The sequence below is a fragment of the Bos taurus genome, chromosome 8 (genome assembly GCF_002263795.3).
Source record: "Bos taurus isolate L1 Dominette 01449 registration number 42190680 breed Hereford chromosome 8, ARS-UCD2.0, whole genome shotgun sequence".
NCBI lineage: Eukaryota > Metazoa > Chordata > Mammalia > Artiodactyla > Bovidae > Bos > Bos taurus.
Window position 1 is genome coordinate 45,893,711 of NC_037335.1, and position 25,470 is coordinate 45,919,180.

The following is a 25,470-nucleotide window of genomic DNA, read 5'->3' on the forward strand; positions in this document are numbered from 1 at the left end:
CTCTTGAGAATGCCCTGTTAACCTTTTAAACAAAATGCTTCATCGAAATCCCTCTATAATCTTAGGACAAGTGAGGGCAAAGTCAAAAGCAGCCTCAAACTACCTTGAGCTAGTAAACTGAGGGGTTTTTGCACCACAGAGAAGAAGATGATCGGTAACCCCTTCTTACCAAGGTCCGGGATGAACCTCAAGAGCTGTGTTAACAAAGCACATAACAGACCACACCGAGTGCCTGAAACGGATGTAGGACGTGGACACACGGGTGAAATCTTTCGAGTTTCGTGAACTCCTGGGAAAAGGGTTGGAGGGAGGAGAACCAAACAAAGTCACTACGATTTGATTTTCCGAGGTCACTTCTAAGGATGAGCCCGCGAGCGAGTTCCGGTAGCGGAAAGCTGGCCCCGCGGCGGCCGACAGCGGTCGGGGACCGACCAGGTTCCATCCGCTCTAGCGAGGAGGGCGCGGGCCAGGACCCGCCATCGGAGGTCAGCTCCAGGCTTGACCCCGCCCCCGCCCGTCCCCGACGACCCCCGCAAGCCGCGGAGGCGGGGGCATAGTCGGCGCGCGACTCACATGTGCGGGTTTCTCCTGAAGGCATTGGTGATGTCCTTCACCACCCGCTGCACCAGCACCGCCACCTCTTCGCTCGTCTCAGCCATGTTGGCGGCGGCCGCGGCGGCTCGGGCGCGCCTCCGGGAGAGCGCCGAGCAGCCCGCGGGAGTTCCGCGGGGAGCGCGCGCGTGTGCGCCGGTTTGGCCGCGCCCCGCCCCCACCGCCGAGGCCGCCGCAGAGCACTTCCGGGTCAGGCCGCCGGCGTTAAGGGTGTGGTCGTTAACCGGGCTAGAGTAGGGTGTTTGGTCGCGGACTTCCTCTAGGCAGCGAGTTTCAAAGCGTCCGAGGTTATGCTGAAGATTCATTTGCAAAGTTACCTCAGGTCGCTGTTTCCACACATTTTATTTTAATTTCTAGTCCACTCGGGGCCGTGGAGTGAGGGGTCCTAAGGTCACTTCCAGAGCCGGAGTCTGGCCTGTGCACCCTGCCCAGACCACCAGTCTTCAGCCTCCTCAGGCCTTGAGGAAAGGAGCCGGTCCCCAAATGCTCATGGAGAAAAGTTCAACTGAGAGTGAAGGTTCTCTTAAACAGTTAGTCCCTTGACGTTCTGAGAGTTCGTTCCCTTTATCGGAATAAGTTGGAGGGATGAGGCCGTTCAGAGACGCTCTTGGTGAAATGAGTCCCAGTGGGACTATATTGGTGACCTTTTGTAACTCCGTGCCAGTTTCGGCCACTGAGCAGCCGTTTTCAAAAAGTTAATTTTAAAAAGTTAATAAATGGATTAAAGGAAGAAGGAGAAAAGTAAGTAAAGTTATTTGCTCTTTCCATATAGGGAGTTGAAGTACAGAGCTATTTTAGAATTTTTTACTTTGTACTTTGTGTTGCACATCCTTTGATGTCCTTTAAACACTGCATTTTAATTTTGGAGTTTAAAAACAAAGTCCTTGGCAAAGTTTGCTCTTAATAGCTATTTGCCTTCCTACAAACAATTTGTGTAAGAAAAACTCTTGCAGGTAGGGGGACCCTCTTCTAGGGCCTGCGAGTTGGCTCTTGTCTAACATGCAGAAATGTCAGAGGACACACACATGATGAGGAAGCAAGAGACTTCTTGGGAAGGGGCGCCCTGGGTGGAGAACAGCAGTGTAAGGGAATCCAGGAGGGTTGCTTTGCCATAGTCTGGGATTTTTGGTGATAGGATTAGTTTCAGGGTTGTCTTTGGCCAACCATTGTCACTCGAGGTCCTTCCTCGTGACGCCCGCATCACTCAGGCAAGAAGGATTCCAGCATGGAGGATTCTGAGATGTTGGTAGGACATATGGACTCTTGTCTCTTTATGACCTTTTCCGAATTCTTCTAGTTTGGTGGTGGCTTATTCCATGTTTCTTATAACTCATGCAAATGGTTACTGTGGCCCCTGGCCAGGATGGGCATTTTTCAGTCAGTGTTGCCCCTAACAAGGCTGGCTTTTTAGTCCATTTGGATTTTGAAATGCAATAATTCAAAATTTCATATATCAGATTTTCTTTCAGTCTTTGTGTTAGAAAAATCCAGCTGCTTTTGGTTCAGGTATTTTTACTTAAACCTTGAAATCTTGCCTATTAGAAACTTTTGTTCTTAAAGCAAATTCAGAATCTGTTATGTAGAGCATTTGAAGTAGGTTTGAAGATTTCGAAAGTAAAATTGTTCATTGGATGCAAAATTATAAAGCAATGAATGAGAAATAGGTATTAATCATATTGATTTGTATCCCTGCTGCTGCTAAATCGCTTCAGTCGTCTCCGACTCTACGTGACCCCATAGACGGCAGCCCACCAGGCTCCCCCGTCCCTCGGATTCTCCAGGCAAGAACACTGGAGTGGGTTGCCATTTCCTTCTCCAATGCATGAAAGTTTAAAGTGAAAGTGAAGTCGCTCAGTCGTGTCCAACTCTTAGCCACCCCATGGACTGAAGCCTACCAGGCACCTCCATCCATGGGATTTTCCAGGCAGGAGTACTGGAGTGGGGTGCCATTGCCTTCTGCATAGACATTGGCCTTCTGGTTTTAAAAGAAATGATAGAGAAATTTCATAAAATTGTAGAAAAGCAAGATGGACAGGTTTGATTTAGTAAAGTCAAACAAACTTTAACCTATTGACAGGTTCTCAAATGAGGCAGTGAAGTGAATTTGTGTTTAGATTCCAAGGCCAAAGACAACTTCAAATGTCCTAATTACTCTTAAAACGAAATACAGATGTTGAAATGGTTTGAGTTCACTGATAAGTTTTCTTCATATTCAATTAATCAGAGCCCTGCATCCTTTCCTAATCAAAGTGGAAATAAATCCTGACTTCTGGGGCAGAGCTTAATGGAACACACTCATAAATATGACATTTTTAAAAATAATTCATTTTTATCTTAAAAATTAGTGTGACTTTTGTATTTCATTCTACTCTTTTTAAGAGGAAAAACTAACAAACTTTGTCCCTAAATTCTGAAAGGAAATTGATACTCCAAAAAGACAATTCCTCTGAATGATTTTGTATGTCCCCTTCCCACATGCATGACACATGCACATACACACACTATTGGTACTCATTTGAAAGGTATGAATTATATGTCTCATGTTTCTTCTAAGAGTTCATGAGTTGTTTCAACCAATTATTAAAGATATGCTATGTTTAGAACTTGAATTTTTTATAGTTAGAACATACTAGAGCTCTGTCCAAACCCCTCCTTTTTTGCAGATAAGGAAGCTGAGGTTCAAATAATTGAAATTCATGTGATTTCAATAATGATATGTTTATAAGACTGTGTGTGTGTGTGTGTGTGTGCATGTTAAGTCGCTTCAGTCGTGTCTGACTCTTTGCAACCCTGTAGACCATAGCCCACCAGGCTTCTCAGTCCGTGGGATCCTCCAGGCATGAATACTGGGGTGAATTCCCTTGCCTTCCTCCCGGGCATCTTCCTAATCCAGGGACAAGAAACTTTGTAATCCAGGGATAAGAAACTGCATTGGTAGATGGGTTCTTTACCACTAGTGCTACCTGAGGAACATGAGGATATGATAAATTTAGCATGATTTTGCTGAAGGAGTCAAAGATTTATGTTTAAGAATCTGTAAAATACACTTACTAATATTGAAATATTGTAAATAGCTTAAATGAAATGCTCAATATTGGAGATTGATTAAATTATAGTAAATCTATGTGATAAAATAGTTTAGTCATTTAAAAGCTCATTGTAACTAGGACAGTATGTACCAAACTCTTAGGCAAGGTAAATTTAAAGGAGAATTTTACTTTCTAAGTAACACAAAGAACAAAATAAAATTTTTGTAATTGAATAAAAATGTTTTCAAAGTATACTTTAATAAAAACATGTATATATTTATTTGTTAATTATTCAACAATCTCTTATTATGCTTATTAATTTTCTTAGAGATTGATTTTTAAGTGACCATGACTCTTGTAACTCCCTCATACTGCCCCCAATTATGCCTTTCATAGCTTAGAAGACTATTTGACAGTCCTATGAATGTACTTGATAATCCTTCCATACCCCATCAAAATCATTCTTTTTGTATTTTAGAAGAATATTTGATGATGGGGAAAGGTGTGTGTGTGTGTGTGTGTGTGTGTGTGTGTGTGTGTGTGTATAAAATAAATGACAAGTACCAAAACAACATACAAGACAGTTATAGACAAAAATTATGCAATAGTCGATCTAAGAAAGAAATGGAAAATTTTATTCAAGCCAATGACTGAGCACACACACACACAGACACATTACACACAGACACACAGATATATTACATGTTAAACGATTTATCATAGACAGTTTACATAATCCAGTTCTGCACATACAAAATAAATAATGAGTCATGGGTCATCATGGCCCCTCACAAGATTAAGAAGGAAGGTTATTTCTTAAGAAGTTGTGACTCTGTGAAATTAATAAGTAACATCTCCTAAGGAGGTCTGGCTAACACAAATTCACAGCACATGCTAAGGAGAGGGAGGAAGCCCAAACAGGCAAAGAAAAATTTTATGTTTAAGTATTTCTCATCTAGCCTTAAAAATGAATTTTATTTCATCATATATGAAACAAATTGTACATCATATTTATATGTATTAGACTGGGATGTTATAAACTAAAATGTTAGCAATAGTTATCTCCATATGATAGAACTACTATAGATGATTAGGACCTATAAATATAGATTCTTTATATTACTCTGGATGTTCGAAACTTTCTAGAGTAAAAAATCTAATGTGAAGCACTATACAAATTATTGCTTATTTCTATGAGTAGACACATCAGTATTAAAACATAGTAGTAAAGCTAATACTAATTTTCAAAACAGAACTCTATTGTTTAATATTCTAAAGAGAATTATACCACTATTACAATTAGTTTCCTAGTTAAAATATGAACTTTTTTTTAACATATCAGAAAGTAGATAAATGTTATAAAGATGCTAATCATGTTGATGACTTTAAATGATCAGTTGTTAGAATCCATGATGATAGAGGAATGAAGATACTAGTAGCATAGTGTGGTTTTTGTTGCTGAGTAAAGTGCTGTTTTATATTTATTGATATTTAATAGTTCCAAAATGTTATTCTTTATCTTCTTCCTATCTATAGGCCCATGATGTAATCTTCAGAAAAGAACAAGAGAAAATATCTGGAGAGAAAAAGAGCCAATCCAGGCCTTGCATATGGAAATGGCTAGGGATATGGGTATGTCTCCATGATGGATTCAATGTTTCTCATGTACAGAAGATATCAAAATTTTTGTAGGGATTTCTTATGCCGTTTAATGGATGACTAAAGAAAAGAAGTATCCAAATATGAGTACATTCTTAAGGAGTTATTTTTTGCTTTATGTTTTTCTTATTCTTCAGTGTAAATATGATAATAATGTAAACCATAGACTTAGGTTTAAAAAATCATAACTGAAAATTTAGGAAAGTAGTAAAAGCTTTAATTTTACTACAGAAGAGGTTTACTCTGAGTCTTCCTCAGTAACTGCCTGAAAGTAAGAGAGGGCTATATTTCCTCTTCTTTCATCTCACTTCTTTTTTGGTATCTTTTTTCCTTTTTCTGGCTGTATGTCATGTGGGATCTTAGTTCCCAGACCAGGGATCGAACCCCATCCCATGCATTGGCAGGCAGATTCTTAACCACTGGACCACCAGGGAAATCCCCATCTCACTTCTTAAGCTAATTTTTCAACTCAGATTTTATAATCAAAAATGTACTTTATTTCTCAGTTTCTTTCTGTTTCCATGTTTTAAGCCGCTTCTGAGACTTAACAAAATTAACAACAGGCCAAAATCACCCATAGGAAATGATGAAATTTCTTTATTAAATGATGAATTATGCTCTAACTTGTATTAATAGTATAATATTTATAGAAACTGACAGTCTGAGTGTTAGGAAAGAATGCCAAACAGTTATTCCCCAATTAACATCTTCTGGCTTTAGGCACTTGAATTTCTATGGAGAGTCCTCAAGAAAATTGGAGATGTAAAGGGAACATTTCATGCAAGGATGGGCATAACAAAGAACAGAAATGGTAAGGACCTAACAAGCAAAAGAGATTAAGAAGAGGTAGCAAGAATACACAGAAGAACTATACAAAAAAGATCTTAGTGACCCAGATAACCATGATGGTGTTGTCACTCACCTAGATCCAGACATCCTGGAGTGTGAGTTAAGTGGGCCTTAGGAAGCATTACTACAAATAAAGCTACTGAAGTTGATGGAATTCCAGCTGAACTATTTCAAATCCTAAAAGATGATGCTATTAAAGTGCTGCCCTCAGTATGTCAGCAAATTTGGAAAACTCAACAGTGTCCAAAGGACTGGAAAAGGTCAGTTTTCATTCCAAATTCCAAAGAAGGGCAATGCCAAAGAATGTTTAAACTACTGTACAATTGCACTCATTCAACATGCTTCAAAATCCTTCAAGCTAGGCTTCAGCAGTACATGAACTGAGAACTTCCAGATGTACAAGCTGGATTTAGAAAGGGCAGAGAAACCAGAAATCAAATTGCCAACGTTCGTTGGCTCATGGAGAAAGCAATGGAATTCCAGAGAAACATCTACTTCTGCATCATCCACTATGCTAAAGTCTTTGACTGTGTGGATCACAATAAACTGTGGAAAATTCTTCAAGAGATGTGAATACCAGACCACCTTACCTGTCTTTTGAGAAACCTCTATGCAGGTCAAGAAGCAACAGTTAGAACTGGACATAGAACAACTGACTGGTTCAAAACTGGGAAAGGAATACAACAAGGCTGTATATTGGCACCCTGCTTATTTAACTTACATGCAGAGTACATCATAAAAAATGCTGGGCTAGATGAATCACAGGCTAGAATCAAGATTGGTGGGAGAAATAGCAGCAACCTCAGATATGTAGATGATACCACTCTAATACCAGAAAGTGAAGCGGATCTAAAGAGCCTCTTGATGAAGATGAAAGAAGAGAGTGAAAAAACCTGGCTTGAAACTCCATATTCAAAATCTAAAATCATGCCATGTGACCCCAAGACTTTATGGCAAATAGAAGGGGAAAACTAGAAGCAGTGACAGATTTTCTTTTCTTGGGCTCCAAAATCACTGTGGATGGTAACTGCAACCATGAAATTAAAAGACGCTTGCTCCTTGGAAGGAAAGCTTTGACAAACCTAGATAGTGTATTTAAAAGTAGAGACATCACTTTGCTGACAAAGGTCCGTATGGTCAAAGCTATGATTTTTACAGTAGTCATGTACAGATGTGTAAGTTGGACCTTAAGGAAGGCTGAATGCCAAAGAATTGATGCTTTGAAATTGAGGTGCTGGAGAGTCCCTTGGACTGCAAAGAAATCAAACCAGTCAATCCAAAAGGAAATCAACCCTGAATTTTCACTGGAAGGACTGCTGCTGAAGCTGAAGCTCCAATACTTTGGCAATCTGAGGTGAAGAGCTGACTCATTGGAAAAGACCCTGATGCTGGTAAAGATTGAAGGCAAAAGGAGAAAGGGGTGGCAGAGGATAAGATAGATAGCATCACCATACTAAATGAACATTGATTTGAGCAAATTCTGAGAGAGCGCGCAAGACAGAGGATACTGGTGCATTGTAGTCCTTGAGGTTGTAAAGAATCAGACATGAGTTAGAGAGTGAACAACAACAAAAACAGTTCTAACCATATTGTTCCTCAGGGCCCCCAAAAGTCCAATCTACTTATGTCTGTGTCTGAGTGAATAAGGTTTTTCATTGTCATTGATGACATACATTTGAGCCAACAGACCATACTATAATAATAGAACCATCTTTAATAGAAGCTATCTTTTAATCATTTTTTTCATTTTGAAAGTCCTTAGGTATGTTCCTGAAATAGTGCCAACTCAATACCAGCATCAAGAAAGGGTTGGCTCTTTATTACTGGCTCTAACAGAGCTGACAATTCTCTTTATTTTCAATAAGAAAAGTGTTATTTCATTAATTTTTTTCAAGAAGAGGGGTGAAACCGTTTTAGAAATTAATTTTATACTCTTCTTTAAAACTTAAATGATTATCTAAGTAGGGTCTAGTGATAAACCTAAATTGTAGAACTTTAATGCAATTTTTCATAGCTAGAACTATTAAATAATTACTTCTAACTTGATGCAATTAAAAAGGTGATTTGTTTATGGTTAGCAGCATCCATCTTCACAGAAAACATTCTATTTAATGAAGTATTTCAATTGAGCAAACATTTGCTGGGTGTCTGCTATATGTATGGCATGTCCACAAAGGTGACATTGATGACCAAAACTAGACCTTGCCTCTCTAAAACAGATTATCTTATTCACCTATAGTCTTCAGTTCAGTTCAGTTCAATCACTCAGTCGTGTCTGACTCTTTGTGATGCCAGGAATCACAGCACGCCAGGCCTCCCTATCCATCACCAACTCTCGGAGTTCACTCAAACTCATGTCCATCGAGTCGGTGATGCCATCCAGACATCTCATCCTCAGTCGTCCCCTTCTCCTCCTGCCCTCAATCCCTCCCAGCATCAGGGTCTTTTCCAATGAGTCAACTCTTCCCGTGAGGTGGCCAAAGTATTGGAGTTTCAGCTTCAGCATCAGTCCTTCCAATGAACACCCAGGACTGATCCCCTTACTGGTTGGATCTCCTTGCAGTCCAAGGGACTCTCAAGACTCTTCTCCAACACCACATTTCAAAAGCAACAATTCTTTGGCACTCAGCTTTCTTCACAGTCCAACTCTCACATCCATACATGACCACTGGAAAAACCATAGCCTTGATTAGGCGGACCTTTGTTGGCAAAGTAATATCTCTGCTTTTGAACATGCTATCTAGGTTGGTCATAACTTTCCTTCCAAGGAGTAAGCGTCTTTTAATTTCATGGCTGCAATCACCATCTGCAGTTATTTGGGAGCCCCCAAAAATAAAGTCTGACACTGTTTCCACTGTTTCCCCATCTATTTCCCATGAAGTGATGGGACCTATAGTCTTATTTAGATGCAAATCTACTTTGCATACCAAGACTTCCTTTTGAAGTAGTGCAAATGAAAACTTCTTAATATCCAAGCGTTAGATATTCTGATCTTTCTGATTGAAAGATCAGTAACTCTCAAAATAGTATGGTTCTAATAAAGGAGATATAATTTATTTAAACAAAATATATTCAGGCTTTTATTTCAAAACTTATATTTGGAAAAATCTAAACTGCTGCCTAATACCTTTTTGAATATGTAAATAAGGCTTTTTCACTTTAAATTATAAACCAGAATTGAAACTCCATGTCATACAATTTAATTTCTTTGTTTTTAAGAGGGAGTTAATTATATATTAGTAGCAATCAAGTGTAGATTTAAAAACCAAGATGACTTTTAACAAACCTAGGTTTATCTTTTTAAACTCTAGGACAGGATTTTACAAGCAAGCTCTCAGTTCATTACTATACATATGTTGGTTTTAAAACTAGAACATACATCTCTAGGATAAGTAATTTTCTAGCCTAGGATATTTTTAAGCTTTTGAGAATTCCTAGAGGAGAATTTGGAGAAGGTGATGGCACCCCACTCCAGTACTCTTGCCTGGAAAATCCAATGGACAGAGGAGCCTCGTAGGCTGCCGTCCATGGTGTCACGAAGAGTCAGACACGACTGAGCGACTTCACTTTCACTTTTTACTTTCATGCATTGGAGAAGGAAATGGCAACCCACTCCAATATTCTTGCCTGGAGAATCCGAGGGACGGGGGTGCCTGGTGGGCTGCCGTCTATGGGGTCACACAGAGTCGGAAACGACTGAAGAGACTTAGCAGCAGCAGCAGAGTAGAATTTACATTATTTTTGATAGCTATTTGCTAGTAGATATGATATGGAAATCCATGAATTATCTGAATAGGGAAAACTGGTTTACTTTTTCCTAGATTTCCACCCCCTCCCCCTGCTCTTTTTCTACCAACATATAGATTGACTCTGCTGCATGAAGTAGACTGGAACTATAAAGCTCCAAAAGTTGTATTTTGAGGCATCATTGTTGACTCTCTGTGTGTGAGTGAGTGTGTGTCTATATGTGTGCATATATGTGTGCATTTTAAGATCACTCATTTAGAATAGTTTGTTTCATACCACTGGCCACCACTCTATATACTTGAACATAATTAAATTGATATGTTAAAGATATGTTAAGGACTCTATATACTTGAACATAATTAAATTGATACATTAAGGATATCGATGGAAATATTTTAAAGATTATTTTCAATACTTGCCTTCCGTATTAGGCAGAATTCTTAGCTTATTTCTTCTTCTCTTGCTGGTATTGATTGTGCAGGTCATATCTCCAGGCCAAGCCTCTTGCTAACCCCTACAGAACTCCCAAAGTGGTTTTTCTAATACTCTTTACCAACCACCAAAGAAAAACCCAGATTTTTTGCTAATGATACAAAAAGCTTCCACAGTCTGACCAAATCTACCATTTCTGGACTTAATTCTCAATGTTAGACTTTGTGATAGGATTGAATAGACAGATGAGAAGTGGATCTTTAAAAATTCACAGATTATAAACTGGTGCTGCTACTCAGTAGCTGTAATGGCCTGGTTAATGCATAAAGCAGGAATCCTCATGTGATTATGTCCAGTAAACAGGCCTATATTGGTCATAATAAGGAAGCCTGGAATTGCCCTGGGAAAAGAAGATGGGTGTCAGGAAAATGAGCCTTGAAAAATTATAGTAATAGAAAAAGTATAGTAACATTAATAGGAGGAGGCTCTGCTGATAGTATTACCACTCATGTGTCTGCAGGTAGAGTAAATAATTATAATCCATGTTTTATGCAAAAATACCATCTCTTAATCCTCTATTTTATGTAGTCCTCAAAACTACAATCTTATCCGTATCCTCAATTCATAAGTAAGGAATGAGATGAAATTACTGTATTCAAGATTAAACAGCAAATTAAGTTAAGACTTGCCTCTGTCGCCAGATTGTATGGTCGTCATGAATAAAACATCAAGGTTTACTCTCTGATCCAAGACCAAGGAAATAGAAAGGAACTGTATTACAGTTTCTGGACCTGAGCCTTTCCTAAGTCATCATGAAGCAGCCTCATGTAACTATCTGTACTCTTCATTGTGACAAAACCAAAACAAGAGATCATAGCTGTGTTTACTTTGTGCCTGGCACTGTGTTAAAGTAGCTTTACATATATTGCCTTTAACTATCAGCAATCCTATAAGGTAACTGCTTTGTTTTCCTCCATTATCTAGATGAGGAAAGTAGGGCTTAGAAAAGTGGCTTAACCCAAAGGCACATAATGAGTTAGTGGCTGAGCTGGATCTGGAACCAGATCAACTTTGTGACAGAGCCCATGTTCTTCTGTTGAGCCTCACAACCCAGTGCATGCCTTCCTCTAGAGAATGATTAGAAATTTGGTGAGTTTTTTTTTTTAATTGATGATAGAAAACTCTAGAATTCTGAATCACACACAGGATCCCTTCTCTTTTCTCTTTGGCTCAAAGCCACATTGATTAAATGAAAGGGTTTGATGACAACTTGTTTCTTCTTTCATTCTTCTCATATCCCCAAACTTAGCTTCAGTTCAGTTCAGTCACTCTGTCGTGTCTGACTCTGTGACCCCATGAATCGCAGCATGCCAGGCCCCCCTGTCCATCACCAACTCGCGGAGTTCACTCAAACCCACGTCCATCGATTTGGTGATGCCATCCAGCCATCTCATGCTCTGTCGTCCCCTTCTCCTCCTGCCCCCAATCCCTCCCAGCAACAGAGTCTTTTCCAATGAGTCAACTCTTCGCATGAGGTGGCCAAGTATTGGAGTTTCAGCTTCAGCATTAGTCCTTCCAGTGAACACCCAGGACTGATCTACTTTAGAATGGACTAGTTGGATCTCCTTGAAGTCCAAGGGACTCTCAAGAGTCTTCTCCAACACCACAGTTCAAAAGCGTCAATTCTTAGGTGCTCAGCTTTCTTCACAGTCCAACTCTCACATCCATGCATGACCACTGGAAAAACCACAGCCTTGACTAGGTGGACCTTTGTTGGCAAAGTAATGTCTCTGCTTTTGAATATGCTATCTAGGTTGGTCATAACTTTCCTTCCGAGGAGTAAGCATCTTTTAATTTCATGGCTGCAGTCACCATCTGCAGTGATTTTAGAGCCCCGAAAAATAGTCTGATACTGTTTCCACTGTTTGCCATCTATTTGCCATAAAGTGATGGGACCAGATGCCATGATCTTAGTTTTCTGAATGTTGAGATTTAGGCCAACTTTTTCACTCTCCTCTTTTCACTTTCATCAAGAGGCTTTTTAGTTCCTCTTCACTTTCTGCCATAAGGGTGGTGTCATTTTCATATCTGAGATTATTGATATTTCTCCTGGCAATCTTGATTCTAGCTTGTGCTTCTTCCAGCCCAGTGTTTCTTATGATGTACTCTGCATATAAGTTGAATAAGCAGGGTGACAGTATACAGCCTTAACATACTCCTTTTCCTATTTGGAACCAGTCTATTGTTCCATGTCCAGTTCTAACTGTTGCTTCCTGACCTGCATATAGATTTCTCAAGAGGCAGATCAGGTGGTCTGGTATTCCCATCTCTTTCAGGATTTTCCAGTCTATTGTGATCCACACAGTCAAAGGCTTTGGCATAGTCAATAAAGCAGAAATAGATGTTTTTCTGGAACTCTCTTGCTTTTCCATGATCCAGGGAATATTGGCAATTTGATCTCTGGTTCCTCTGCCTTTTCTAAAACCAGCTTGAACATCTGGAAGTTCACGGTTCATGTATTGCTGAAGCCTGGCTTGGAGAATTTTGAGCATTACTTTACTAGCATGTGAGATGAGTGCAATTGTGGGGTAGTTTGAGCATTCTTTGGTATTGCCTTTCTTTGGGATTGGAATGAAAACTGACCCTTTCTAGTCCTGTGGTCACTGCTGAGTTTTCCAAATTTGCTGGCATATTGAGTGCAGCACTTTCACAGCATCATCTTTCAGGATTTGAAATAGCTCAACTGTGATTCCATCACCTCCACTAGCTTTGTTCATAGTGATGCTTTCTAAGGCCCACTTGACTTCACATTCTAGGATGTCTGGCTCGAGGTGAGTGATCACACCATCATGATTGTCTTGGTCATGAATATCTTTTTTGTATAGTTCTGTGTATTCTTGCCACCTCTTCTTCATATCTTCTGCTTCTGTTAGTTCCATACCATTTCTGTCCTTTATCGAGCCCATCTTTGCATGAAATGTTCCCTTGATATCTCTAATTTTCTTGAAGAGATCTCTAGTCTTTCCCATTCTGTTGTTTTTCTCTATTTCTTTGCATTGATTGCTGAGGAAGGCTTTCTTATCTTTTCTTGCTATTTTTGGAACTCTGCATTCAGATGCTTATATCTTTCCTTTTCTCCTTTGCTTTTGGCTTCTATTTTCACAGCTATTTGTAAGGCCTCCTCAGACAGTCATTTTGCTTTTTTGCATTCTTTTTCTTAGGGATGGTCTTGATCCCTGTCTCCTGTACAGTGTCATGAACCTCCATCCATAGTTCATCAGGCAGTCTGTCTATCAGATCTGGTCCCTTAAATCTATTTCTCACTTCCAATGTATAATCATAAGGGATTTTATTTAGGCCATAACTGAATGGCCTAGTGGTTTTCCACACTTTCTTCAATTTAAATCTGAATTTGGCAATAAGGAGTTCATGATCTGAGACACAGTCAGCTCCCGGTCTTGTTTTTGCTGACAGTATAGAGCTTCTCCATCTTTGGCTGCAAAGAATATAATCTGTCTGATTTCGGTGTCTACCATCTGGTGATGTCCATGTGTAGAGTCTTCTCTTGTGTTGTTGGAAGAGGGTGTTTGCTATGACCAGTGTGTTCTCTTGGCAAAACTCTATTAGCCTTTACCCTGCTTAATTGCATACTTCAAGGCCAAATTTGCCTGTTACTCCAAGTGTTCCTTGACTTCCTACTTTTGCATTCCAGTCCCCTATAATGAAAAGCACATCTTTTTTGGGTGTTAGTTCTAAAAAGTCTTGTAGGTCTTCATAGAACCGTTCAACTTCATCTTCTTCAGCGTTACATGTCAGGGCATAGGCTTGGATATCCGTGATATTGAATGGTTTGCCTTGGAAACGAACAGATCATTCTGTCCTTTTTGAGATTGCATCCAAGTACTACATTTCAGACTCTTGTTGACCATGATGGCTACTCCATTTCTTCTAAGGAATTCCTGCCTGTAATAGTAGATATAATGGTCATCTGAGTTAAATTCACCCATTCCAGTCCATTTTAGTTCATTGATTCCTAGAATGTCGATATTTACTTTTGCCATCTCCTGTTTGACCACTTCCAATTTGCCTTGATTCATGGACCTAACATTCCAGGTTCCTATGCAATATTTCTCTTTACAGCATCAGATCTTGCTTCTATCACCAGTCACATCCACAAATGGATATTGTGTTTGCTTTGGCTCCATCCCTTCATTCTTTCTGGAGTTATTTCTCCACTGATCTCCAGTAGCATATTGGGCACTTACCAACCTGGGGAGTTCCTCTTTCAGTATCCTATCATTTTGCCTTTTCATACTGTTCATGGGGTTCTCAAGGCAAGAATACTGAAGTGGTTTGCCATTCCTTCTCCAATGGACTACATTCTGTCAGACCTCTCCACCATGGCCCGTCCATCTTGGGTGGCCCTACATGGTATGTCTTAGTTTCATTGAGTTAGATAAGGCTTTGGTCTGTGTGATCAGATTGGCTAGTTTTCTGTGATTATGGTTTCAGTGTGTCTGCCTTCTGATGCCGTCTCGCAACACCTACCGTCTTACTTGGGTTTCTCTTACCTTGGTCATGGGGTATCTCTTCATGGCTGTTCTAGCAAAGCACAGTCCTGCTCCTTACCTTGGACGAAGGGTATCTCTTCAGGGTCTCCCCTCCTGACCTTGAATGTGGAGTAGCTCCTCTCAGCCCACCTGCGCCTGCGCAGCCGCTGCTCCTTGGATGTAGGGTTGCTCCTCTTAGCCTTAGTGTTCCAATATTACTAACCCATTAGATTGTTGAAAATCCAACTATTATTGCCTTTGTGTAAAATTTCTAGAAAATAAGGATTTTATTGTGTAGTAAAAGTAGCATAGAATAGAAAAAAACACCAAAATTAGAATCTGAAAACCTGATTTTCAGTCCTGATTCTGCCCCTTTCTAGCTAGGTGTCTTTAGTCCAGCCTTTTGAAATTTTTTGAGGTGTCTGTTTTCTTAAGTTTAAATCGTCAATAACTGTTTTCCCTGCACCTCCCTCACAAAACACATGAAATATTAATCCAGTCAGCTCAGTCCATAATTAAGCAAAAACAAACAAAACAACCTTAAACATCTGTATCGTAAATTCTATCACTTTTAAATTAATTTCTAAGAAAACCGTTGGAGTACCATGTAAAAACATTTTAAGAATTTCATTGATTCACTCTGGGAAGCTAAGCCTAACTGATCTCTCTGTTTTTGATTTGGAGGTTTTAAGTTAGAATAGAAAATAGTTTTTAAAATAGTGGCAGTGTATCAATCACTTTATGTTGAAAATCAATATTTAAGGCATATACTCAGAGGGAAAAGGCTCTTGAACACATTTTTCCTCTCTTTCAGTTCATGAATTGTAATTATAACAGTTAAGCAGGTGTGTGAAAAAGTGAAAGTTTTAGTCATTCAGTCGCGTCCAACTCTATGGGACCCCATGGACTGTAGCCCACCAGCCTCCTCTGTCCATGGAATTCTCAAGGCAACAATACTGGAGTGGGTAGCCATTTCCTTCTTCTCCAGGGGTTATTCCTGACCCAGGGATCGAACCTGGGTCTCCTGCACAGCAGGCAGATTCTTTACTATCTGAGCCACCAGGGAAGCCCAAGGAAGTGTGTATTCTGTAGTTATTATGAGAGTCCTGATGATTTCCCCAACACAGTATAAGAAAAAGTCATGAATAATATTTTCCTTCTTCAGCCTCCCCACAATTCTTTATTTTCTGATTCTAAATAGTATCCTTTTTTTTTTTTTTTTTGCCATGGCATATAAGCTGGAATCATTTTGACCTTGGCCAGAGCAAATAGAAGATTGATGAGATAGAGCTGACCCTTTGCTTCTGAATGACAGAGCTAGCTCAACATTCACAACATTCACCTTTTTTTCAGTCCTTTTGCCCATGAGTCTCGATTCTTTCCTTCTGACCCTAATGTTCTCCTACTTTTCATGAGCTAGGGGAATTCCTTTATATGTTGACCTGGAAATCTGAATTTCAGTGGTCATTTTGGTGTGGATATAGTACTTGTAGGAGCAAATGAATGTGAAAGAAAAGAACAGTGTCAACAGAATAATGCTGCGCATGGAAGATCTCATTATGTCAATTTAAATGTATCACACCAAACAATTTTCTTGTTGGTATTTGAAAGATTTTCATAGCTAAATATATAATTACACACATACATGAAGTCTGACATTTACTGCAAAATCTAAAGGCTTAAGACCTTTAAAATGAATGAATGGATATACTTGATCTCAGAGTAAAAAGTCTTCTTTTACATGTTATGCAAGGCAGAAAATAAAAAACAAGATTGACAAATGATATACATATGTATCACATTAATCAAATTTGAAAGACAAAGATAAAATTTAAAAAGACAGATAATCAACATCCTTAATAGATAAATAGCCCATATAAAAATCAGAGATGATAATCTAGTAACTATCTAATGAACATGTTATTATTGTTCAAAGGGAAATCTTTTAAAAAGAGGGGAATATAAATTATTAAATTACTAAATTATTAATTTACTAATGTAAATAACAATTATTATTTAATTATAGTTAAAATATTTAATTAGTAATTAACATGGAAATGTTTGCAGAAAATGGGTTAAGATAAGGAGGAGACATTGTAGAGCATTTATTGTTGCAAGGGAGTTCAAATTAATGGAGCTGATAGTCTCATTAGAATATGTTATGTGGGTTCCACTATCAGTGGCACCAGGTATTCCCTAAGTTAATGATATTGTAATAGAAAACCCGTAAGAAAATAAACCAAAGGGTAACTGCAGTTGAAGCTATGTGTTATCTAACTTGTTCTATCTTAAGGAAAATTCTGGGGACAAGTTTGGGAGAGAAATAGTACACATTATAATATGAAATTACAAGGGGTAATAGTGAGCTGTCAGCAAAACTTAAGGAACTTCTTGGGAGCTGTAACCCTATTGACTCTCCTGCCAATGAAAATGTGATTAGTGCACATAATGTTTTCTGGATTCATATTGCCTCACTTGTTCTACTGAGCAGCCATCAGTGCTTGGGTGAAATTCATGGATTTGGCAATTATAAAGAGACTTCTGATGTGGTGGCTTTTGTAAACTACTTGAGAGTTTAGTATTGAGGTCAGCTTGCAAATTGGATTCCTTTCCTTTTTCTCTTCTTTTTGTATGCCACCAAGAATGTCTGTGCCCCCACTAAAGCAGTTTAAAATGAGAATACAGAGCAGAACATGAGAAAATATTAATGCAAACTAGTGGTCAAATGCAATTTCAAATAATAACTCTTCATCAAACAAATTTTCAAAGATTTTTAAAATGTTAATACTCCATATTGTCATATACTAGGGTTTTATCCCAAGATCACCCCACCTCAATTTTTTTTTTTTACTGACAGAATCCTCATGTTTACTCTAGGAGAGACTCCAGATATGTTTAAGGGTTAACTGTAAAGTCTTTCTGGTGGTTCCATTCTCCTTATCGGTGACTGGCTTACAAGAGGGCATGTCACCCACTTCCATCCAGTGAGACCTGAGGGAAGTTTGCTATTTGGTTCCTGGGAAGTATTTCCTCTTCCTAGGAAGGAGACACAAGGAGATATGATCCATTTTTATCTCTGGTCTGGTTTTCCTGGGATGTTCAGCCCAGAACTGCTTCAGCTATCTTGTAATCTTGAGGGGACTCAGCCTGAGGGCAATGCAGAGAGAAGAAGAATGACTTTATTGAGCCATTTAATCAAGCAGTACTGAAAACTGCTCTATCACTGGTCCTTTTTAATTGAGATATTTTTCCTTATTAACCAGTTTTCACTGGGGCTTTCTTTTCCTTTTAGCTGAATGCAACCTAGTATATGAAATGACCACAAGAACTTTAGTTTACTGCTAATAGACAGTTGGTTTAGTATTTTAATATTTTCAGAAGGAAATTTGATGAAACCAAAAAAAGATTTTGATCCAGCAAAGCCACTTTAGTAGGAAATTTTAATAAGTATATATTAGCTTCGAGTTTACATATGATAATATTGCTTATAATAGTGAAAAATTGTAAAAATTAAATTTGCAAAAATAAGGGACAATGATTAAATGAGTTTAGACTATTCAAACAGTGCCATGTTCCTTTTCACCAATCAAAATAAAATTATTTAAAAATAAAGTAAACTCCGGCCTCTTGACAAACCTATATGCAGGTCAGGAAGCAACAGGTGGAACTGGACATGGAACAATAGACTGGTTCCAAATAGGAAAAGGAGTACATCAAGGCTGTATATTGTCACCCTGCTTATTTAACTTCTATGCAGAGCACATCATGAGAAACACTGGGCTGGAAGAAGCACAAGCTGGAATCAAGATTTCCAGGAGAAATATCAATAACCTCAGATACGCAGATGACACCACCCTTATGGCAGAAAGTGAAGAGGAACTAAAAAGCCTCTTGATGAAAGTGAAAGAGGAGAGTGAAAAAGTTGGCTTAAAGCTCAACATTCAGAAAACGAAGATCATGGCATCCTGTCCCATCACTTCATGGCAAACAGATGGGGAAACAATGGAAACAGTCAGAGACTTTATTTTCTTGGGCTCCAAAATCGCTGCAGATGGTGATTGCAGCCATGAAATTAAGAGACGCTTACTCCTTGGAAGGAAAGTTATGACCAACCTAGATAGCATATTCAAAAGCAAAGACATTACTTTGCCAACAAAGATCCATCTAGTCAAGGCTATGGTTTTTCCAGTAGTCATGTATGGATGTGAGAGTTGGACTGTGAAGAAAGCTGAACGCCGAAGAATTGATGCTTTTGAACTGTGGTGTTGGAGAAGACTCTTGAGAGTCCCTTGGACTGCAAGGAGATCCAACCAGTCCATCCTAAAGGAGATCAGTCCTGGGTGTTCTTTGGAAGGACTGATGCTAAAGCTGAAACTCCAATACTTTGGCCACCTCATGTGAAGAGTTGACTCATTGGAAAAGACTCTGATGCTGGGAGGGATTGGGGGCAGGAGGAGAAGGGGACGACAGAGGATGAGATGGCTGGATGGCATCACCAAATCAATGGACGTGGGTTTGAGTGAACTCTGGGAGTTGTTGATGGACAGGGAGGCCTGGCGTGCTGCAATTCATGGGGTTGCAAGGAGTCGGACATGACTGAGCGACTGAACTGAACTGAACTCCTTAGTTATGGCTATAATGATTATATGTATATGTAAGAAAATATATTACCACAAAGTAAATATGATTTTAGTTGATCATGCATATACCTTGTGTTTTTTTATTTTGTACACTCAAACTTTTTGAGTGTCAACAGTATGCCATTCAGGTAGCTGCTGGTGATAACAGTGGTTTTATGAAAATTAAGTCTCTATACTCATGGAGGTTACATTCTAGCGAATAAGACAACAACCAAGTTAGAAAGGAAATAAAGAAGATTGTTTGATTTCCTAACAAAGGAAAAAATAGGGTTATATGATGGAGAATTAATGTATTGGTGATTGCAGGCAACTCAGAAGGATAGTCTGGGAGGCTTTTTCTGAGGTGGAACATGATGGGTGAGATCTGTCCATGCATAAAGTGAGGAGAAGAGTGACTAAGGAGGTGGAACAGCAAATTGAAAAGTTCAAATGTGGAAAAGAATTCAGCAAACAACAGAAGTAGAATGATACCAGAGTGGTTGGTGACAGATGATGGAGGGGGAAAGCAGTACCAAATGGCATCAGAGAGTTGGACAGAATCCTACTTGTGTGTAAGGGCTTGTAAGCCACATAGTGTGTTGAGATTTCATTCCAAGAGCCAGAGGATGCCACTGAATGATTTTAAGCTGCGTATGACATGTTATGACTATCATTCCCTGGCTGCTATGTAGAGAATGGATTGTAGAAGCAGGGAGAACAATTAAGAATCTATGGTCAGATGAGAAATGGCCGTAAGAAACAGTAATTTGGAGAAAATTAGACCAGGTACAGATATATTTTGGAGGAAGAATGAAACATTTTTTCTAATTGGCTTTATGTTGGTGTGATGTATGTTGCTGTATGTTGGTGTAGTGGTGATGAGAGAAATAGCTAAACAAGTGTAAATCTCAAAATAGGTTTGTCACATACGTAAATCTGGCGTTCAGGGGTAATATTGAGGCTGAACACTGTATCCAGAAGGTGGTACAAAATATTGATTTGCCTTTCCCACTGAGTCACCTTTCATCCTATTTAGAGTCTTTCTTAGATAAACATCTAAGGACTGATTTTCATTTTCCTCATTGTTCCACCCTCCATGCCTTTTTCTGTTCCTGTGCTTTCCCCCCAAAGCCCTTGATCAATCCTGAAGAGGCTAAATTACATCCTTCAGATTCTGTGTATCATTGATCCTTTGGATGCATTGTAGTGAAATGTATGTAAGACAAACTTTTCTTAGGAAAACTCTGGTGCATTACTACATTAACAGGTGACATGAGTTAGAAAGGAAAGAAAGGCCAAAACATAATACTTAGACAAAGAGGGTATAGGAAAATGAACACACTCATGCATTGCTGGAAGGAGTATAAATTGTTAACCTTTCTGGAAGGCTATTTGGAACATAGATCAAAAGTAATAAAGATATGCTTAACTTTTGAGAGATAAATACAATTTCTGTTACAGATACAATTTGTATGATACACATATATGATAAATACAATTTCTCTGTTACAGATGCCACGCTTTTTTTGATGTGGAAGTCACCATGCATTCAGGAAAATATTTATTTATGGGGTGTTAATGGCAGCATTCCTTATAATAATGAAGAATAGGAAACAATAAATATTTAACAATAGAAGACATTGTATGGACTACCCAGACTTTGAAATGTACTCCTGTTATTAACATTTACATTGTGGAATGTTTAATGTTAACATATAATTGAGTAAAGAAAGTTATAAAATACTTTGTATGTTGTGATGACATGACAACAAGTACAATTGGAAATTTTTATACCCAAATATTAATAGTGATGTTGGTATTGTGACCTCCCTCTCTTCCTTCATTCGTTTTGTCCCTCCTTTCCTCAGTCTTTCTTTCCTTCTTTCCTTTGTTTCTCTTTCTTTCTTATTTTCTACAATGCCTATATATAGGGCTTCCCTGGTAGTTCAGTCGGTAAAGAATCTGCCTGCAATGTGGGGGACCCAGGTTTGATCCCTGGGTCAGGAAGATCCTCTGGAGAAGGGAATGGCAACCCATTCCAGTTGCCTGGAGAATTCCATGGACAGAGAGGAGCCTGGTGGGCTCCAGTCCATGGGGTCACAAAGACTTGGTTGCAATTAAGTGACCAAGACACACATATATAGGACAGAAAAATCTTGAGGTTTAAAAAAGAAAATTGCTGCTATTTTAATGATATGTTGCAAATTGACAGAATCAGGAGCTCTGTTACAGATGCTGACATGAATATTAACAACCATGATTAATATCAAAGAAGGAATTTGCAAGGCAAAGAGAGAAGTATGTTTAGCACATAATTGTTTTTACCTCATCTTCCGCTTGAAAATATTTGCTGACATATTTAGGCCTCAAAGATTGAAAATGAACATCTGGACCATGTCATGATCACACTTAGAGTCAAATGAGCTGTTGGTCCTTGTGCATTGGGCATGAAGGAGAACAACAGATGAGAATTCTTGAGAGCTCAGTTCAGTTCAGTTCAGTTCAGTCACTCAGTTGTGTCTGACTCTTTGCGACCCCATGAACTGCAGCACGCCAGGCCTCCTTGTCCATCACCAACTCCCGGAGTCCACCCAAACCCATGTCCATTGTGTCGGTGATGCCATCCAACCATCTCATCCTCTGTCATTCCCTTCTCCTCCTGCCCTCAATCTTTCCCAGCATCAGGGTCTTTTCCAATGAGTCAGCTCTTCGCATTAGGTGGCCAAAGTATTGGAGTTTCAGCATCAACATCAGTCCCTCCGATGAACATCCAGGACTGATCTCCTTTAGAATGGACTGGTTGGATCTCCTTGCAGTCCAGGGGACTCTCAAGAGTCTTCTCCGACACCGCAGTTCAAAACCATCAATTCTTCAGTGCTCAGCTTTCTTTATAGTCCAACTCTCACATCCATACATGACTACTGGAAAAACCATAGCCTTGACTAGACAGACTTTTGTTGGCAAAGTAATGTCTCTGCTCTTTAATATGCTGTCTAGGTTGGACATAAAGCAAGCGTCTTAATTTCATGGCTGCAATCACCATCTGCAGTGATTTTGGAGCCCAGAAAAATAAAGTCAGCCACTGTTTCCCCATCTGTTTGCCATGAAGTGATGGGACCAGATGCCATGATCTTAGTTTTCTGAATGTTGAGTTTTAAGCCAACTTTTTCACTCTTCTCTTTCACTTTCATCAGTGGTGCCTATATGGATGTATAACCAAAAGTTCAGTTCCTGTCTCTGAGTCTGAATGAGAATAATGAGGACAAAGCTTTGAGGATAAAAGAAAGAGAAATTTATTAATTTGCCAGCAAATGAGGAAGGCAGCAGACTACCATCCTACTCTCTAAAAGAGGGCAGGTCTATTGAAAGAGAATTTTGAGGGTAGGGGTCGCAGAACTACATAACAGGAGACCTTGCAGGGCTGGCGCTACTTCTTTTGATATTTCCGTTGATTCACGGTCATTGTGGCTGTCAGCCTCCAGTCAAGATATTCTGTTTTTCTGTTAACTGCTTGATCCTATGCACCTATGATTCAAGAAGAACTATTCAAATGAGACAGCACTTATCAGCATAACTAGCCAAGAGAAATAGCATGTGTACATTTTTTGATTTAATTCATGAGTTAAAAGAGATGGTTAATCAAATGTTTAACTCTATATTCAGCTATAGATGTTGCTTGTCCCCTTAATGCAAGAGAACCCAAGAATAAATAGTGTTTTAAAACCTCCCTCAGGGCAAAGTTCACTTCAGGGTCTTTCCTTCTCCTATTCCCTCAGCTTGTAGAAGTTGGAAGTCTGCATTTGAAGTTTGATGTAAAGCATATGGCATCTTCTAGAGGCCTATGAGATGCACAACACTGCTCTCGTGTCCCTGCCTCCTCACCTTACTTATGCTGCCCTCTCTGCCTTTACTGCCCTTTCTTCCTCAAATGGTACCTGGCTCCAGGTAAGAAATACTACTATTAGAAGTTATCTAGAAATTCTAGCCTTGGACAGAAGACAAAAGTCTTTATATTCCTCTATAAAATATACAAGCCCTGCCTACCTAATCTGAGAAGTAGAATGTGCACAGTCACTATATTGACAGTGTCAGTTGGAAGCTCACACTGATGGAAAAACTAGATACATGCTCCTTGGGTAAATCAAGCAGGGTTTAACTATCTAGAGTATGTAAAAGAAATCAGCACAGCCATGGTATACATCACAGAGGTCAGCAACATATTTCAGGACAGATGGGATTCCACCTTTTGAAATCCTCACTATTGGGTGCCTGAAAGCGGATAAGGTAATCAGATAGTGAAGTGAAAGTCGCTGAGTTGTGTCCGACTCTCTGCGACCCCATGGACTTATATAGTCCATGTAATTCTCCAGGGCAGACTACTAGAGTGGGTAGTCTTTCCCTTCTCGAGGGGATCTTCCCAACACAGGGATCAAACCCAGGCCTCCCACATTGCAGGTTGATTCTTTACCAGCTGAGCCACAAGGGAAGTTCACTGGGTGCATAGGTACAGATAATAATATCTAAATAAAAATCATTTCAGTCTTCATAGTCTTTCTCTTTACATTTTGACTAAAGTACCCAAGAGTGGATCAGTTCTCTAAATAGACTAGCCTGGATATGTGCTGGGGACCATTTCTTTGAAGCCAGGAGCACCTTTTTAAACTCAGATTTATACTGTAGAAATAAATGTAGACTAACCAAATGAAAACAAGCAAAGGCTATTTATTCAGAGCTTGCTATAGTAAGCGAGTCAGTCACTGTCACTTGTATTTTAGCAGAGACTCAAAGGCAGACAGTTCAGTTCAGTTGCTCAGTCGTGTCCAACTGTTTGCGACCCCATGGACTGCAGCATGCCAGGCTTCCCTGTCCATCACCAACTCCTGGAGCTTGCTCAAACTCATATCCATCGAGTTGGTGATGCCATCCAACCATGTCATCCTCTGTTGTCCCCTTCTCCTCCTGCCGTCAATCTTTCCCAGCATCAGGGTCTTTTCCAGTGAATCAGTTCTTCACATCAGGTGGCCAAAGTATTTGACTTTCAGCTTCAGCATCAGTCCTTCCAATGAATAGTCAGGACTGATTTCCTTTAGGACTGGTTTGACTGATCGCCTTGAAGTCCAAGGGAATCTCAAATGTCTTCTCGAATACCACAGTTCAAAAGCATCAATTCTTCAGTGCTCAGCTTTCTTTATGGTTCAACTCGCACATCCATACATGACTACTGGAAAAACCATAGCTTGGACTAGCTTTGACAGAACTTTGTTGGCAAAATAATATCTCTGCTTTTTAATATGCTGTCTAGGTTGGTCATAGCTTTTCTTCCAAGGAGCAAGCATCTTTTAATTTCATGGCTGCATTCACCATCTGCAGTGATTTTAGAGCCCAAGAAAACAAGGTCTGTCACTGTTTCCATTGTTTCCCCATCTATTTGCCATGAAGTGATGGGACCAGATGCTATGATCTTAGTTTACTGAATGTTGAGTTTTAAGTCAGCTTTTTCACTTTCCTCTTTCACTTTCATCAAGAGGCTCTTTAGTTCTTCTTCACTTTCTGCCATAATGGTGGTGTCATCTGCATATCTGAGGTTATTGATATTTCTCCTGGAAATCTTAATTCCAGCTTGTGCTTCATCCAGCCTGCCATTTCACATACTGTACTCTTCATATAAGTTAAATAAGCAGGCTGACAATATACAGCCTTGACATACTCCTTTCCCAATTTTGAACTGGTCTGTTTTCCCATGTCCAGTTCTAACGGTTGCTTCTTGATCTGCATACAGATTTCTCCAGAGGCAGATAAGGTGGTCTTGGGTGTAATGCAGTACTTGGGTGCAATCTGAAAAAGACAGAATTATCTCTGTTTTCAAGGCAAACCATTCAATAACACAGTTCAGTTCAGTTCAGTCACTCAAGTTGTGTCCACTCTTTGTGACCCCATGGACTGAAGCACGCCAGACCTCCCTGTCCATCGCAA

General features: G+C 39.4%; 2 protein-coding genes across 6 annotated transcripts in view; one reads left to right on the forward strand and one right to left on the reverse strand.

The window, feature by feature from the left end:
- Nucleotides 1-727, reverse strand: part of PTAR1 (protein prenyltransferase alpha subunit repeat containing 1) — a 49,830-nt gene extending 49,103 nt beyond the window's left edge. For 4 of the 5 annotated variants that reach the window (XM_059889294.1, XM_010807871.4, XM_059889296.1 and 1 more), the window contains exon 1: nt 574-727. In XM_059889294.1, the coding sequence (XP_059745277.1) occupies nt 574-659 (86 nt within the window). In that variant the 5' untranslated portion in view covers nt 660-727. The remainder of the gene's footprint in view (nt 1-573) is intronic. The other variant, NM_001206857.1, reaches the window with a different exon arrangement.
- An 89-nt stretch (nt 728-816) lies between these two features.
- The window catches only part of CFAP95 (cilia and flagella associated protein 95), a 158,884-nt gene continuing 134,230 nt past the window's right edge, over nt 817-25,470 (forward strand). The window contains exons 1-3 of the mRNA XM_059889246.1: nt 817-934; nt 5,178-5,273; nt 23,274-23,442. Coding sequence (XP_059745229.1) covers nt 23,339-23,442 — 104 coding nt within the window. The 5' untranslated portion in view covers nt 817-934; nt 5,178-5,273; nt 23,274-23,338. The remainder of the gene's footprint in view (nt 935-5,177; nt 5,274-23,273; nt 23,443-25,470) is intronic.